Consider the following 15,128-nt stretch of genomic DNA (forward strand, 5'->3'; position numbering starts at 1 on the left):
GGGTCCCTTGGACTGCAAGGAGATCCAACCAGTCCATTCTGAAGGAGATCAACCCTGGGATTTCTTTGGAAGGAATGATGCTAAAGCTGAAGCTCCAGTACTTTGGACACCTGATGCGAAGAGTTGACTCATTGGAAAAGACTCTGATGCTGGGAGAGACTGGGGGCAGGAGGAGAAGGGGACAACAGAGGATGAGATGGCTGGATGGCATCACGGACTCGATGGACGTGAGTCTGAGTGAACTCCGGGAGATGGTGATGGACAGGGAGGCCTGGTGTGCTGCGATTCATGGGGTCAAAGAGTCGGACACGACTGGGCCACTGAACTGAACTGAACTGAACTGAAGTAGGAAGAACCAGAATGTTGGAGGAGATGTCACTGTATATCTGTTCCAGGGGTTGAAAGCCCGTTGCCCATCTGCTTTATTTTGGCCTGAAAGGTGTTTAAAAAGGAGAAGGAGAGAAGATGACAACCCTGAGTGCTGCCACAAGAGGCGTGTACCCTTCAGTTCTGACCTGCCACTGTCTCTTGTCCATCCCACCCACACAGTCATGTTCTAGCCTGGCACTGCATCTGAATTTTCAACCCTGAGTGATCCCGCTTTACAGGTGAGGGGCAACTGAGGTGCAGGGTGGAGCAGGGACCTGCCCCAAGTGCACTAAGGACAGAGCTGGGTCTGATCCATCAGGCCTCCTGACCAGCAATGCCCTCATTCCGCGGTTCACACCAGGGTCAGGCCTGAAAAAGACCTGGGGCCAGACAGAGGGATGAGGAGGTGGTCTTAGCGGTTCACTGGGAGGATGAAATCTACATGCACAAAACCCAACCCCCAGCTGTCAGCACAGACCTTGCCCCCTGGGGCATGCCACGCCTCTCCTTTGGTCTGAGTCCAGGCCCTCAAAACAGGGGTCAGAGGAGCACTCAGGGCCAATGGTAGGAAGTGTGTGTGCCCGGGACCATCTGCTAGAGTGCAAGGTGAGAGAGGCCTTACAGCGGCAGGTCGCCACGGTTAGCCAGACTTGTCTCCGGCCAGTGCTGTCTAGTGTCCCCTGTCCCCTGAGATTCCCTAGCAGCTGAGGGCATGTAGCATCCTATAAACAACTGACTCATCTTTGTAAAACCCCATGTGTTCAGAGCTCTGTTCTAGGTGCTGGATGAAGGGAGGATCCAGAGGCATACAATTCAGTGAGGCAGAAAACATGACAAGTATTGGGTAGCAGCGAAGCATCAAAGAACAGTGTGTCCAGCGAGTGCAGTAATTGCCGAGGAAGGATTGTAAGGTCTGGGAATGTGTGGTCCTTAAAGATGAGTCTCAGTGGCAGGCAGGCCACTCCTCATGACTTTCCCCCCACTTCCCAAGACCCGGATTGGGCACAGGGCCTGGGAGCCGGAGCTTTTCTCAAAGCAGCTAGCAGAAGAGGAACTGGAGGGCGGACTCCACCTGCCCTTCTGCATGTGCTGAAAGTCAAGCCAGGGAGTTTATTTCGTCACAGGACCCAAGGTAGAGGGAAGGGTCAGAGGTCAGGGAGACTCTGGAATGTGGTGGGAAGTGAGGCCAGAGAAGGAACAATGAGAACAGGTCCAGGACAGGGCCAGGCAAGTGGCCTGAGTGCCTGGGGCCTATTTTATTGATTGTCGGCTGCCTTATTTATGCGTGAGTCAGACTGGGTGAAAGGCCTGGAACTCAGCAGAGGGAAAAGGGAGTCTACTTAGTCTGCTGGCTCTCCTAGGCTCGGCTGGTAACACCAGTAAGCAGAAAGCGAAGCCCACTGAATGCCAGCACAAGGAACAGCTGGGGAGAGAGGGTGCAGCCTGCCCGAAGGCAGAGCCTGGTCAGCCACTGATGTGAGTCAGCGACATGAGTCAGTGGCTACCGGAAAAGGGCGTGTGCATCCTGGCCATGTTAACAGGTGTAAACTTCCACAGTGAAGGAGAGCTGGTGTTCTTCTGTTCTGTGCTTCTTGGACCAAACCAGGTGTGTATGGTCAAGCCCGGGCACTGACTTAAGTGGGGTCATATTCCAAGGACTCATGTCTACTGTATATAGGGGCAGGGTTCGGAATACTTGTCTGCCATAAATGGTTGAGGAAACTGAGAAGATCCAGGAAAGGGTGGTAGTGGTAAAGAGGAGGAGGACATAGGAGTCCCCGCTGACATTTCCATCCCATCCCATCATCCCATCCCAACATGACCTACTAGGCTGATTCCACAAGCTGTTAATGGATAGCCGCTTGGCTGTTAGTAATGCACTGCCTTGAGAGTGTGGAGGTTTAAGTAGAGGCCGTAAGCCTCTGCTTGCTTCGGGAGGATGTGGTACATGCATGCTAAGTCCCTTCAGTTGTGTCCAACTGTGCTATCCTACGGACTGTAGCCCTCCTCCAGGGGATCTGCCCAACCCAGGGATTGAACTCACATCTCTTATGTCTCCTGCATTGGCAGGTGGGTTCTTTATCACTAGTGCTGCTTGGGAAGCCTGGCAGGATGTGGTAGAATAACTCAACTATACGAGAGATTGCATCAACAGGACTCCAAAGCCCTCTCCATGGAGATTCTAAAGCTATAAAATTCTCTGTTGCTTTATGATGGAAAGGAGCAGGTAACAATTTTAACATCCACAGTGACATGGACCTGAACTGGGAGGAGTGGAAGTGGGAAGAGGAGGGACTAGGAAGGATTCTATCAGGCGAGGTGCCTGACATCTCACACCTGCAGAACTGTGACCACCACGACAATATGGACAGACAGAGGAACTCTTCAGGATTAGGGAGTTTGGGAAGACATTGATTTCAGTCCTATTTTGAAATTCTTCCTCAAAAATTATTTTCTAAATGAATGTTGAGTTTGAGATGATGGGTTCAGGGCAGATTTGGGAGATTTGGAAGTCCAAAGCATTCAAAAGAGAATAGCCCCGCATACGTAATGCTAAAATAGAAATATTGCTAAACAATAAAGTATAAGAGAATCCAACAAAGCTCAGTTTTTCTCAGGAGGAAAGACTAAATGATGAAATATCACTTGAAATTATTTCTGTTTGTCTCACTATGTCTTTCTATTTTGTTGGTACACTGATCATATATTTAATCTGTCTTCTGGGTAAACTTTACATCCAAGGGAGAAAGACCTCTGAAGGGTTAGAAATATAGCTCAAGTTTGGAGGAAAAAAAAAAAAAAGAAATGAAGATGTAGGTTGGGGGGATCCTAGGCAAGGAAATTTAACAGGAAACCCTGGAAATGGACAAATGTCAGAGTGAGGATTGTGTAGAGAAGGAGAAAAGAGAAGTAGGCTGAGTTATGAAAGTTGGAGAATGTCCACATTTTTGAGGCTGGGAGAAGGGAAGAGGGGTCATTAAAGGAGATGGGAGGGGGCAGAAACTTGAAAAGCAGAGCAGTCAAGCTGGTTTTCCATCCACAAATGCAGGGAGGAATAAATCCATGGAGGAGGTAGTTAACTCTGACAAATGCTTTTCAAGGGCAAGAAAAATAAGAGCTGAAAAAGGACTCTGCTGGTCTTTGAGACCATTTCTTCAAAGCCTGAGGAGGGGCCACAGGCAGCTGCCCTGGGTTAGGGAAGGAGTGGGCAGAGAGGTGATGAGGGGCAGCAAGGGGACCACAGTCACGGTTCACAGACCAAATAAGCTAAAGTTGCCTGTAAAATCACATGCCCAACCTGAAAGTCTAACAGAAATCCACAGAGCGCAGTTAAGCACCTGACCTGGCTGGGCAGAATGCACTTGCCCTTGACTAGGGCTGGGGGAGGAGCAAGCAGGAAGTTGAGAAAGAAGCTCCCCGGTGCTTGCATCCGTCTCAGCCCCTCCTCCCTGCTGGGTCCTGCCTGTTGCCTCTATGTTTAGACTCAGCTAGGATTAAAATATGTGCTGCCTGGCCCCTGTCAGCTCACACTGAGATGCTGGTGGACTTTTATATAGCTCCATGGCACACTGCGGGGAGCAGATGGGACCTGAGGACTGCAGGATTCCACAGTGCCTGGTGCCTTGAAGTTGGGCCGGCCAACAGATGGATCTTTTGGAATGGGCTCTGGGGTTGCCTGGCAACCGCTTCTCCCAGGCGGGGCTTCTACGTTTCCAGGAGGCTGGATTTGCTCTCCTCTGCTCACCAACGGCTCAGCCAGGCTGGTCCAGGAGGAGGAGCGGAGCCCAGCTCAGGAGTGGCCTGAGGTTCTGGCCGAGGCAGTAGCCTTTCGGGGCTCCTTGCCTGGTCTAGGGCCTTGAGGCCAGTGGTGACAGGGCTCTACCCGATCCAGAGCCTAGGCTCCAACCTGGTATATAGTAGATATTTGTGAGAAGGAAAGAGAGCAAAGGATGGCTCCCTGGACTGAGTTGTTATTACTTTCACTATTAAATAGAAGGAGAATTGGCAGACTGGAGAGGGTTTCCCATGGCTGATGTTCAGTATGGCCATATGGTTGTTAAAATATTGAAGTACCCCCCCCCCCCCGCCTCCACCACCACCGTATGGTTTATAGCCACCACTCTGAGTCCCCAAATGCCTCTACTACCCAGGTTGCCTGGCCCTACCCCTAGAATGCGCTGGACCAGCTCAGGATCTAGCAATTTAAGCATTCACACGTGATACAAAATGGCCGTTAGGCCTCTGCCCCACCCCTTCAGCCCACATCTGACCGTCTAGAACAGAGGCGTCGACGCTACACTGACTGTTACATCGTTTGACCATCATCTCTGCCCTGAGCCCTGGACCCAGCATCTGAGCCCTCTACTATCACCGCCTCTACTTCTGCATCCCTTCAACCCACCCGCCTGGTGAGGCTAATGGTACCCAAGGCTGAGCCTGGGTCCGAGACGGGTGTGGGGAAGGCAGCAGACAGGGAAGGGTGCCCACAGCCTCTAGACCCCTGGCAGACACATGGGGGAGATGTAGGTCCTCTCTCTGTTCAGTCGGGAGGGTGGGAGAGGGTGACGCAGTCAGACTCAGGCGGGAAACCCGGCCTCCCAGACTGGGTCAGGCTGTCCACCTTTCATTGCTGTCAAGGGCTCTCTGGCCTCAACCTTATTTGGTTAAAAAGCCTTAAGACGGGCTTGAAGAGGGAGCTGAAGGCAAAGGGCATGTGTACCTGCCCCACTCCTAGGCCTGAAATCAGGTCTAACAACCACTTACATCTTCCTCCTTAAAATGAGCCCAGGCCAGCCTCACTCCAATGATCGCAAAGCCGGTCCTGCCTGTCCCTTCCCCAGGGGGCTCTAGGACTTTCCTCTTTGACCTATTTCCTGCCAGACACTCCCGATACGGATTCCTCGACCACTAACTGCAACTTCTGAGCTCAGCTGGCTTCACACTAGGCCACCAACCTGCAGGTGGACCTTCCCACTGGCCCCACGTGTCCGCTGAAATGCTCAGTCTGGCCACCTCTGGCTTCTTAACACCCCTCCTGAAGAATCCACACATGTTACCCTGCTCCTCTCCCTCCGCTGGGCTCAGGCCTCCTTTCCCACCTGCTTCTCCTAAAGACAGAGGTGCTTCTGCACCCTCTTCTCCCCTCTCCATTCTCCTCCACTCCCCTCCGTCCTCTGAATCCATCTGTTCCCAGGCAAGGGGCAAGATGGGTGACAGAGAAGTGCTGGTGTAAGGGGGCGGGGGTTGGGGGCGGTGTAAAGGGAGATGGGCAGGGCCTGAGCTTTGGGTTTCTGGAGAGCAGCATTACCTGAGCAGGGCAGGAGAGGGGTATGTCTGCCATCAGATCCAGGGTATCTGTTTTCCTTCCCAGTGGTTCAAGCTGATGGGGGAGGAAAAGAGAGCCGTGAGTGTACTAATTTGTCTCCGCTGAAGTGAACATTCCCTGGCAGGGCATCCTGCAGTGGGGGAACGCTCAGAACTTGATTTCAGGGGGGTTGGCTTCTCCTCCTGGCTCTGCCAGTCACCAGCTGTGGGATACCAGGCAAGTCTCTTAGCTTCTGCAGGATTCAGCTTCCTTGTAAACTTATAAGTCTTGCAGGGCTGTTGAGAAGCTTAAATGAGATAAACATGGCTTAAACTGCCTAGCAGAGTTGTTGGCACATAGAAAATACTGAATAAACATGAGGGTTCTGCCTTGCATTCATGTAAAGAGTCCTGCATCACGGTTGAAAGCCCGTCGGAGAGGATGCAGTTGATCCAGGAATCTTAAGGACTCTGTATTTTTCATTCTACGTCGACTTCTACAGAGACACCAGTCACTCTCCTCCACACCTTGCTTGCAAAGGGAGGCCAAGAACAAGCTCCATTCTGGAGGGGCTGGTACTTTGCTCTAGACTAGAACCCCAGAGAACCAGGAAACCCCACTCATCTTACCATGTTGATCCAAAGAGCCCTGGAGAGCTGGGAGTGGAATTTCTGACTTGGGTGGAGGCAGTCTGGGGCAAAGAAGGACACATCTGGGCGCCCATCCTGAAGGAGAGAAATAGACATCCTTAAGATCCTGTTGGTGCCAAGGGTAGAGAGTGGGGCTCACTGGCAGGCCTGCCCTCTGGAATGGACCTCTTGACATCCTGCCTCCCTGGGGGGCGCTCCCAGCCTGCAGCTTCCTAAGGGCCTGCTCACCTTGAGAGAGGGCTCAGAGCAGTCCCACCGATCAACAACGTTGAGTGACCCCAAGCCCCCAACCTGCTTTCTGGATCTCACAATTCTCATTATTTAATTTAAAAAGTGCTATATATATTTTTAGGTGCATTTATGCAACTCATGCCATGGATGAGGGAATGAGATCCTAGTCCCTGAGGCAGTCTTAGCCAGCCAGCTGGGAACAGCTATTCCCCAACTCTTGACCAGTTGGTCCCAGTGAGCTTGGTAGGGAGACTAGGGCTTCAGGCCTGGGCAAAGTCTAGGTGCTTAAAGCTTCTTCCGGTAGGCCAGGCCCTTGGGATGGAGGCCCAGGTGGACAGACCCAAGTCCCCACCCTGGCCCATTCACAGAGCCCTTCTGCTCAGAATGGAAGAGTCAGGTGGAGAGCAGAGCCAGGGAGAGAAACAACAACCACAGTGCTGGGTATGGGGCCAAAAGTGAACAGTCTGGAGTTGGATGTGTTCAGATCTCACCTCTGTCCCTTATTTCCTGCAAGCTTTTAGGAAGGATTCTTCATGTCTGTGAGCCTCTCTTATGCGGGGATGATAAAGCTCACCTCAGAAGGTAATTGTGAAGATTTTACATATGGTATGCACAGTGCCTGGCATGTAGTAGGTACTTAGTAAAATGGAGGCTGCAATGAGCAGTCATGAGAACATTAAACATTGGGCTGCCTCTTGAATACAGTTCTGATGTTCAAGGAGGCTGCAGCCACCAGACCAGCAGCTAGAGAGCTACCTGGGTCCACCCCATTTGTTCCCAGTCTATGGAAGCACTTGGCATTTCCACTTTGAATTTCCTCCTCCTTGTGGGAGCCCTGTCAGGGAGGGCAGGGAGCCTACCGCCAGGACAGGGAGCCGGATGTTGTAGAAGAAGGGCTGCAGAACCACAGAGAAGTCCTCCCGCGTCTCGTACCGACCGGACTCCACCAGCTCGCGCATGCTGCTCTGGGGACACAACCGTGGGCATCTTCAGCACAGGCCTGGGTGCTCCAGGTACCCGTTAGCACAAGGCTGGGGATGATGGGCAGTGACCTTGTGCCCATCTCCCTCAACAGGTGGGCTAACTCAGTTCTTCTCTTGAGAACACAAACATACTTGATGACAAATCTCTTTCCAGAGAATTGGAAATGGGTTGTGCCTCCTTTTGGTTCTGGTTTTAAGTGGACTGCAACTTCTGAAGGGCCAGCAGGAAGTCCCAAAAGGAACAGCAACCTAGGAGAGGCCTCCAGAAGGCCCCTAGGCTTGGGACCTGCAACACCCTCGTTGGCTCGTGGCCTGCCCGTTGAAGAGGTAGGGGGTTGCAGGGGCAGCTGGGCATCTGGTGGGCAGGGGAGGGAAAGGCAGTCCCATGGGGCACCCAGGGCTATTCCCCTTGTCAGGCCAAGGGTTGGGGCTGAGCCAGCAAGACAGCTCAGCGATGAGGACTTTGTCACCTAGGTTCCTTTGTGAATCTGCCTGGGGTGCCTGAGATACCTAAGCCAGGAAGTAGCCTGGATGGTGATATTGCCTCTCAAACTCTGAATAGCTCTTCCCTTCCCATGAGCCTCCCCAGGGGGGCTCTGGGCTGGTGTGCTGATCGAGGTGGAGGAGAGACCTTCTTGGTCTTACCTGGTAGGCTCGGGTTATGGACTCCAACTTGGCCAGCTCTTGGGAGCTCTCCCGCGGGGTCAGAACACAATTGCATAAAATGCTGAAAAAAGAGGGGAGACAGAAGGACCCAGAGCCAAAGCTGTGGTCAGGGTGGAGGTGGGGGAGTGACTTGCAGGAGGCTCTGCTACACATGCTCAGGGGCAGGTTGCAGGACTGACCCAGGGATGCACAAGGGGAGGATATATGGATGGGCACCCTTCCACGTTAACAAAGTACTAAGTGTTGGACCACGGGTCCTGGGCCTTCAACAAATTACACTGAACAAATGCATTTAGGCAATGAGAAGCCCATGTTTAGTGTTTAAAAATAAGCACAAACGCACGCTTTGGCGAGCCTGTTGCTCAGGTCCCCAGACACCTCTGGAGTTCACACTAGTGTCCTGCTGTGTTCCCTTTTGTTTTATGATGAATTATTTCACACTCATAAAACCTTCTGGATGTTAAAAAAGATCTCTCTACTCAAAACAGAACCTGGTGCAGAGTAAGACTTTAAAAAGCATTTGTTAAGTGAATAAATGGATGTGTAAGGCAGGAGGAACAATAACTCACACACCTGTGTACTTCTCACTCCACTTAAGAAACAAAACACTCCCAACGGGAAGTTCTGCGTGTCCCTCCCCAGGTCACTTCTCCGCAAAGGTAAGTGAGCTTTGCTTTTGTTATGGTTTCACCATGTGTGGACACACCTGTATGTCACTCCTTCTCACAGGCTGGGCTGCACTGTCTCTCAAACACTAGCGTGTGTTCCAGCCCTGACCTCTGCCCGGCAACTTCCCCCATCACAGAGGTTCAATGGTACCCTGAGGTTAGGGAAGTGGGGGCCCTGACTTCGACCTCCCAGAAGGAGGTGGTCCTGGCACAGACCCCTTTATAGATGCACACGGACAGACCAAGTCCCAGAAACCCCGAGGAGTTCTCACCATGTGAACCAGATCAGCAAGCACCCGCTTACCTGGCCTGATGCACAGGACACTTGTCGGGGTTCCCCAGGAACACCTGCCTCATGATACTGGGGCTCATGAAGTCCACAAGGTTGACCAGCGCCCGGGGTACCTACGTGCAAGGCTCTGGGTGAGAGAGGGCCTGGGAACCTTCTTTCGCCAGCTGCCTTAGGACCCTGAGAAGTGGGGCCAGGCTCCGGGGTCACTGAGTGGGGTTCTGGGAGGTGTCAGCACAAGGTGACCACCTAGAGCCCCACAGTCTTTGCCACCCACATGGGCTTCAGTGTGAATGGGCCTCAGTGTGAATGGGCCTCCCAGAGTGGGCCAACATGGCAGTCTTGGGTCTAAATGCTGAGGGTTCAGCTCATAATGAATCTGCCTTCAGTGCAGGAGACCTGAGTTTGATTCCTGGGTTGGGAAGATCCCCTGGAGAAGGAAATGGCAACCCACTCTAGCATTCTTGCCTGGGAAATCCTGAGACCCTTGGAACTGGTCCCAAATAGCATGAGGCTTCCTTGGGGGTACCCCCAAACTATGGAAAGGGCAGGAGCCCATGTCCTTGTCCAGCTCCTTGGGAAGGGGGTGTTTTACTCTCTTCTCCCCACCATGCTTGAGCAGTATCCAGTTTGTGGGAGCCCCTACCCACCTCTTTATGTAGGATGTCCAAGGCATTGCGGAGATGGTCAAAAAAGTTGTCTGCAGAATAAAGATTCTGGAAGAGACAGGAGAGAGAAGAGAAGCTGGCTAGGGAGAGAAGGCAGTGGGCAGAACTGGGTTCTCCCCCAGGCCCCCAGCTCCAGCCCCAAGGACTTGATCTCCCTTGGCCTCCAGCTGTGACCAGCTCATGATGTCAGAATCTTAGATGAACAGTTGGGTACTCGCTGGGCCAGACAGAAGCCTGCAACCTTCAGTTGCAGCTTTACTTCAGGAGTAGGACATGTCAAGTCCCACTTCTAACTGGTTGGAGTTTACTGTTTCTTCTCTTTCTTTCAGGAATTGTAAGAGAGGGGAACAGAAGCCCTGTATATCTGCCACTTGCTGACTCACACTACCTGGGACAGGGAGATGGGGCCAGAAATTTGAGGGGCTGGGGAAAGAAGTGTGTGTATGTGCACGTGTGTGAGTTGTGTGTGCATGCACACACACACAGGTATCCTTGGACAATCCTGAGGTTAATTCTAGGGACTGTTCTCAAAGAGGATCTCCAGGGCCCACAGGCCAAAGTCAAGAGCAATGCATAGGCCTGACCCGCCCCCATTACCGAGTCCGTGCAGTAGTCACATAAATCATTGCCTCCAATCAGCACCGTGATGACCTTCCAGTCCTCATGGAAATTTACTCTCTGTACAGAGGGAGGAAAATGCTTGATGATTTCCAACAAACCAAAAAACAACACAACTCTAGGAAATTCATTCAAACCTCTAAAACTTCCTGGCCCTTTCGAAATAACAGGATCAGAACCTCAGAGCTGACTGCACTTCAGAGATTTATTTATAGACCACAGATTCTTAGCATCAGGAAGGACTTTCAGGGTCACTGTGATCAGCGACAAACCTCCCTCTGGTTGACGTAATCTCCTCCAGGCAGCCTTCGACAGAGGCTGCCCTCTGCCCCTTGAATGCCTCTAGGGACCGGGGGCTCACTGTTTTCATGGCCAACAATTCCATCTGGGGATTTTACTGGGCTAGCAAGCTAGTATTTAAAGATAATCATAGATCTGACTTACATGGTCGGATTTCATCTTCTGTATCAGAGTCTGGACTTGGTTTACAAGTTCCCTGAGGAGGAGAGGAAATCAGTCCCATTGAGGAAGAGCCCCTGAATCTTTCATCCTAAAAGGCCTGAACTGGAGGCTTTATTGGAAAAGACTCTGATGCTGGGAGGGATTGGGGGCAGGAGGAGAAGGGGACGGCAGAGGATGAGATGACTGGATGGCAAAACGGACTCGATGAACGTGAGCCTGAGTGAACTCCAGGAGATGGTGATGGACAGGGAGGCCTGGTGTGCTGCGATTCATGGGTTCACGAGGAGTCAGACACGACTGAGCGACTGAACTGAACTGATGGCATTCACCCCACCTCTGACCCCCCACCCTCCAACATGAGCTGGCAGAGACCCTGAGGCTCAGGGACAAGAAGCTACTTGCCTCTTCGGGAGAAGTTATTAAAACAAATAACCCTTCGCAAAACTAGCTGTGTGTTTGTCCTAAGCCTCTATAGTCAAGGGTAATGGCAATTATATTCGTTACGCATGGTCTCCTTTCTAGGACTCCACGTGCAAAGTGTCTTTAACGATTCCGTGCAGGAGCTGTTCATCTCCTTTAAAGGACTGGTATAGACTCTGAAATTAGATCTGGGAAAGTTTTAGCATGCTTCCTCTTTTACCTTGGCTGCCAGGAAGCTGAGCATCTGGTGCTCAAGCACAATAGTTAAAAGTCTCATATTGACACAACTGCTTCTTCCCCTCCTCCCCCCACCAGTGGCTGTGATTTTTCTTAGGTATATGTTAGTTGTGTCATTTTTGGTAATGGCACAACTTAGCTAAATGCTCCTCTTAGAAAGAGGTCATAGCAACCCACTCCAGTATTCTTGCCTGAAGAACCCCATTGTCAGGGAGCCTGGCGGGCCACAGTCCAGAGGGTTGCCAAGAGTCGGACACGACTGAAGTGACTGAGTGCACATGCGTAGAAAGAGGTGGGTAATAAACAAACACTCTACACATACCTGGGTTTATAATTCACGGAAAGACTAGCTCTCAGCACCCTCAGCTCCTCACTAGTTTTGGTCCCTGTTTTAGTGTGATATCAGAGAAGGCAATGGCAACCCACTCCAGTACTCTTGCCTGCAAAACCTCATGGATGGAGCCTGGTAGGCTGCAGTCCATGGGGTCACTAAGAGTTGGACACGACTGAGCGACTTCACTTTCATTTTTCACTTTCATGCATTGGAGAAGGAAATGGCAACCCACTCCAGTGTTCTTGCCTGCAGAATCCCAGGGACGGGGGAGCCTGGTGGGCTTCCATCTATGGGGTTGCACAGAGTCAGAAACAACTAAAGCGACTTAGCATTAGTGTGAGATGGAGCCACAGATCAGAGGTCTCCTGGCACCTGCTGGTGGGTCCCTGTGTACCATCATCTTGGCTGTTTCTATTACCAAGAAGGGTCTTCCCAGGCTGGCCCAGGAGTGAGGAGACCCAGGTGGCTGGAGCCTCTAGGAGTGGGGTGTGGGAGGAGGGGTCTCCTTGGAGGTCAGCCTGGGGGGCTGAGTGGTTGGCACCAGCAGCCTCTAGCTTCTCAACTGCATTTCCTGCAGCCCCACAATGGGCATAAGGACAGGACGTGACTCGCCACTCCTCTAAGCAGCTCCTCTAAGCAGCCTCTAACATGGAGACTCTGTATTGCCCATCCATTTGGTTGATACTCCCTGATCTATGGCGGGAACTGCCACTCATGAGGCACTGAGAGAATACCATTATGCCATGGTAAGTTTTAAAAATTGGATATGGTGGGTCAGGTAGCTGGAAGATTAGAACATGCTGCACAGGAAAGCAAGACCAAGTTCACACTCTAGGATCATGGTCTCTGTCCAAGAGCCAGCCATCCAGCCTCCCCGCAGTCCCAGAGGCAGCCAGTGAAGAGAATGGCCAAGAGACTCTCAAATCACGGCTGTAAATAAAGGCCCCCTGTGTACACAGAGGTCAGAATTACAGCCTTGAAGGGAATGATGTGCCTCCCACTCCCTACCCAACAGCTCCCTCCCCCCAAAAATGCATACTCAGCCTTAGCTCCAGGAACAGCTTGATTGAGGAATGCATTTGTCTCATTGGCATCTCCTGTGCCCACTGCATAGCCTGTGAGATTCCCATTAAACTTCCGAAGGATATCTGGAAGAGAAGGGGGTGCACGGGACACAGAGAGCTTAGGGTGGGAGGTGGAGTACGCCCCAGAAAGGAGTTGAGGCCTCAGATGACTTGATGACAGGCTGAGCCAAGGCAGCAAGAGCCTCTCAGCTTTTCTTGTCTTTCTTTATACTTTGCAGTGCAGCCATACTCTCTGGCTCATCTATCTTCATACCCTTTGGGCTGGGTGAAGAGATCTGAGGCTCAGGGTGTTTGGTAACTTGGCCCAGGTCACCTGGCCAGCATATAGAAGGGCCAGGGTTTGAACCTAGTTTTTTCCATCCCCTTCCATGGCCTGTCCACAGGTCTCTCCTCTCATTTCAATGGCAGTCTGTAAGGAAGATGTCATTTCTCCCTTTCTTAGCCAAGAGGCACTTTCAGGAAGCCTGGGCATCAGATGGACCCAGTGGACAGACTCAAGACACTGGTGGTTACTTACTCGGTAAGGTGGTCACATTCTCCAGGGAGCTGTCCCCTCCTGAACTGTAGAAAGTGAGCAAGTCAGTGAGAGAGACTGAATCAATGTACAGGCTTTATAGAAAAGTGCCCCCATCTTTTAAAGACACCCACACCATCAGCATCTGTCATGCCCCAGAGCCACCTCTTTGTGTTTGAGGGATTCTGAAAAAATGTGAATTCCCCAAGAGGCTGGCTCCTCCAAATTCAGGATTTGAAGGTGAAATCTGAGGGCTGTTTTTTTTTTCTTCTGCAAATCAGGAGGGCGCATACTTAGCTGATTCTATACTATGCACCCAGCCATGCTCTACATTAGTTATCTCATATCTCCAAACAAGCTTGGGATATAGATGAATTATCTTCATTTTACAGAGTAGGAAGCTGAGGCAAACAGGGGTTAATCAACTTTCTATGGAAACTTAAAACCATAAAGGTAACTAAAAATCAGCTTGAACTGGAAACCTTTAGAAAATGGATAAGCTCTTCTCTGCCCAGTGGTCAGGTAAATTCCACTGGAAAGTTCAGGGGATGGCCTCTCGCTGCCTTTCAACACCTGATCTAACTTCATATAATCTAGTTTTATGGCCCTCAATCTAACTTCAAGACACACTCGAACTTTCAGTTTCTTTCATGCATTTAAACTGAACACATGTGGGAGGCAAGGGGAGAAGTATTTGTTTTAATGAAGTCCACTGTTCAGATGTACTATATTTACTGTTATTTTTCTTCTGTGACTCCCTCCTCCATCCCAGTATATTGTTCCAGGCCAAGAGGTTTCAGAGAATACAGTGTTAGCATTCAGCCCACCAGTGTAGACTTTCGAAGGACAGGCCATGAATCAAAGTTATGGCTGTTCTTCATTCAAGAGAAGGTTTGGAGTGAAATTGACTATTTTATACTAGGGTGGGGTCAAGGGCTTAAGTCAAAGGGTCAAGATCCTCAAAAGGTGGAGAGAAAAAGCAGCCAGGTAAACTCTACCCTTCTATTCTCACTCAGGTATCTCTCTCCCACCTCCCATCCAGTGTCTGAACTGAACCTGGCCTTTGCTTGGGCACTGCTTTTAAAGCTTCTGATCCTTTCCCAACTCTGCATGAAGCTACTACTTTAGCTGCTTCCTGAGCCTTCCTTCTTTGGACCAAAAGCATTTCATCACAACACTTTTCACTTGGCATGAGATAACAAAGACTTATACCTCCTCCCATCATTGTCTTCTAACCCTGCCTCCTTTCCTCCTTTCAGAAACATATAAAAGCTAAAAAATTATAAACACAGAAATATATATAAATGCATACACATCAAGTATGTTCTATTGCAATTTTTTATCTAAAACTATCTTTGTTCTACAAAGTGTGGTAGGTGATTAAGACAATAGGCTACAGAAATCTCTCAGAGCCCACTTCCAGGAGAAAAGAGAGAATTATACAAATAAATTAGGAGAAACAAAAATATGAAAACCCTCATTTTGAGCAGAACTATAGGAAACATGAAAGAAAACAGACCCACATGAAACAGCTAGTTTAGACAAGACCCTTCAGATGAACGGAGTTCATATTACACCATGAGCTCAAAGGATGGGCTTTGTTCCGGAGTCACTCACAGTACGCAGAGA

At 50.7% G+C, this 15,128-nt stretch overlaps 1 protein-coding gene across 3 annotated transcripts in view; it reads right to left on the reverse strand.

The window, feature by feature from the left end:
• The window catches only part of PLB1 (phospholipase B1), a 132,641-nt gene that overhangs the window by 27,231 nt on the left and 90,282 nt on the right, over positions 1 to 15,128 (reverse strand). For all 3 annotated transcript variants that reach the window (XM_013967846.2, XM_005686861.3, XM_013967845.2), the window contains exons 35-44: positions 13,503 to 13,546; positions 12,940 to 13,048; positions 10,892 to 10,943; positions 10,427 to 10,507; positions 9,812 to 9,877; positions 9,177 to 9,277; positions 8,184 to 8,265; positions 7,416 to 7,520; positions 6,304 to 6,399; positions 5,678 to 5,749 (exon numbers count right to left, since the gene is read on the reverse strand). In XM_013967846.2, coding sequence (XP_013823300.2) covers positions 5,678 to 5,749; positions 6,304 to 6,399; positions 7,416 to 7,520; positions 8,184 to 8,265; positions 9,177 to 9,277; positions 9,812 to 9,877; positions 10,427 to 10,507; positions 10,892 to 10,943; positions 12,940 to 13,048; positions 13,503 to 13,546 — 808 coding nt within the window. The remainder of the gene's footprint in view (positions 1 to 5,677; positions 5,750 to 6,303; positions 6,400 to 7,415; positions 7,521 to 8,183; positions 8,266 to 9,176; positions 9,278 to 9,811; positions 9,878 to 10,426; positions 10,508 to 10,891; positions 10,944 to 12,939; positions 13,049 to 13,502; positions 13,547 to 15,128) is intronic.

This window comes from Capra hircus, chromosome 11 (genome assembly GCF_001704415.2).
Source record: "Capra hircus breed San Clemente chromosome 11, ASM170441v1, whole genome shotgun sequence".
Classification (NCBI taxonomy): domain Eukaryota; kingdom Metazoa; phylum Chordata; class Mammalia; order Artiodactyla; family Bovidae; genus Capra; species Capra hircus.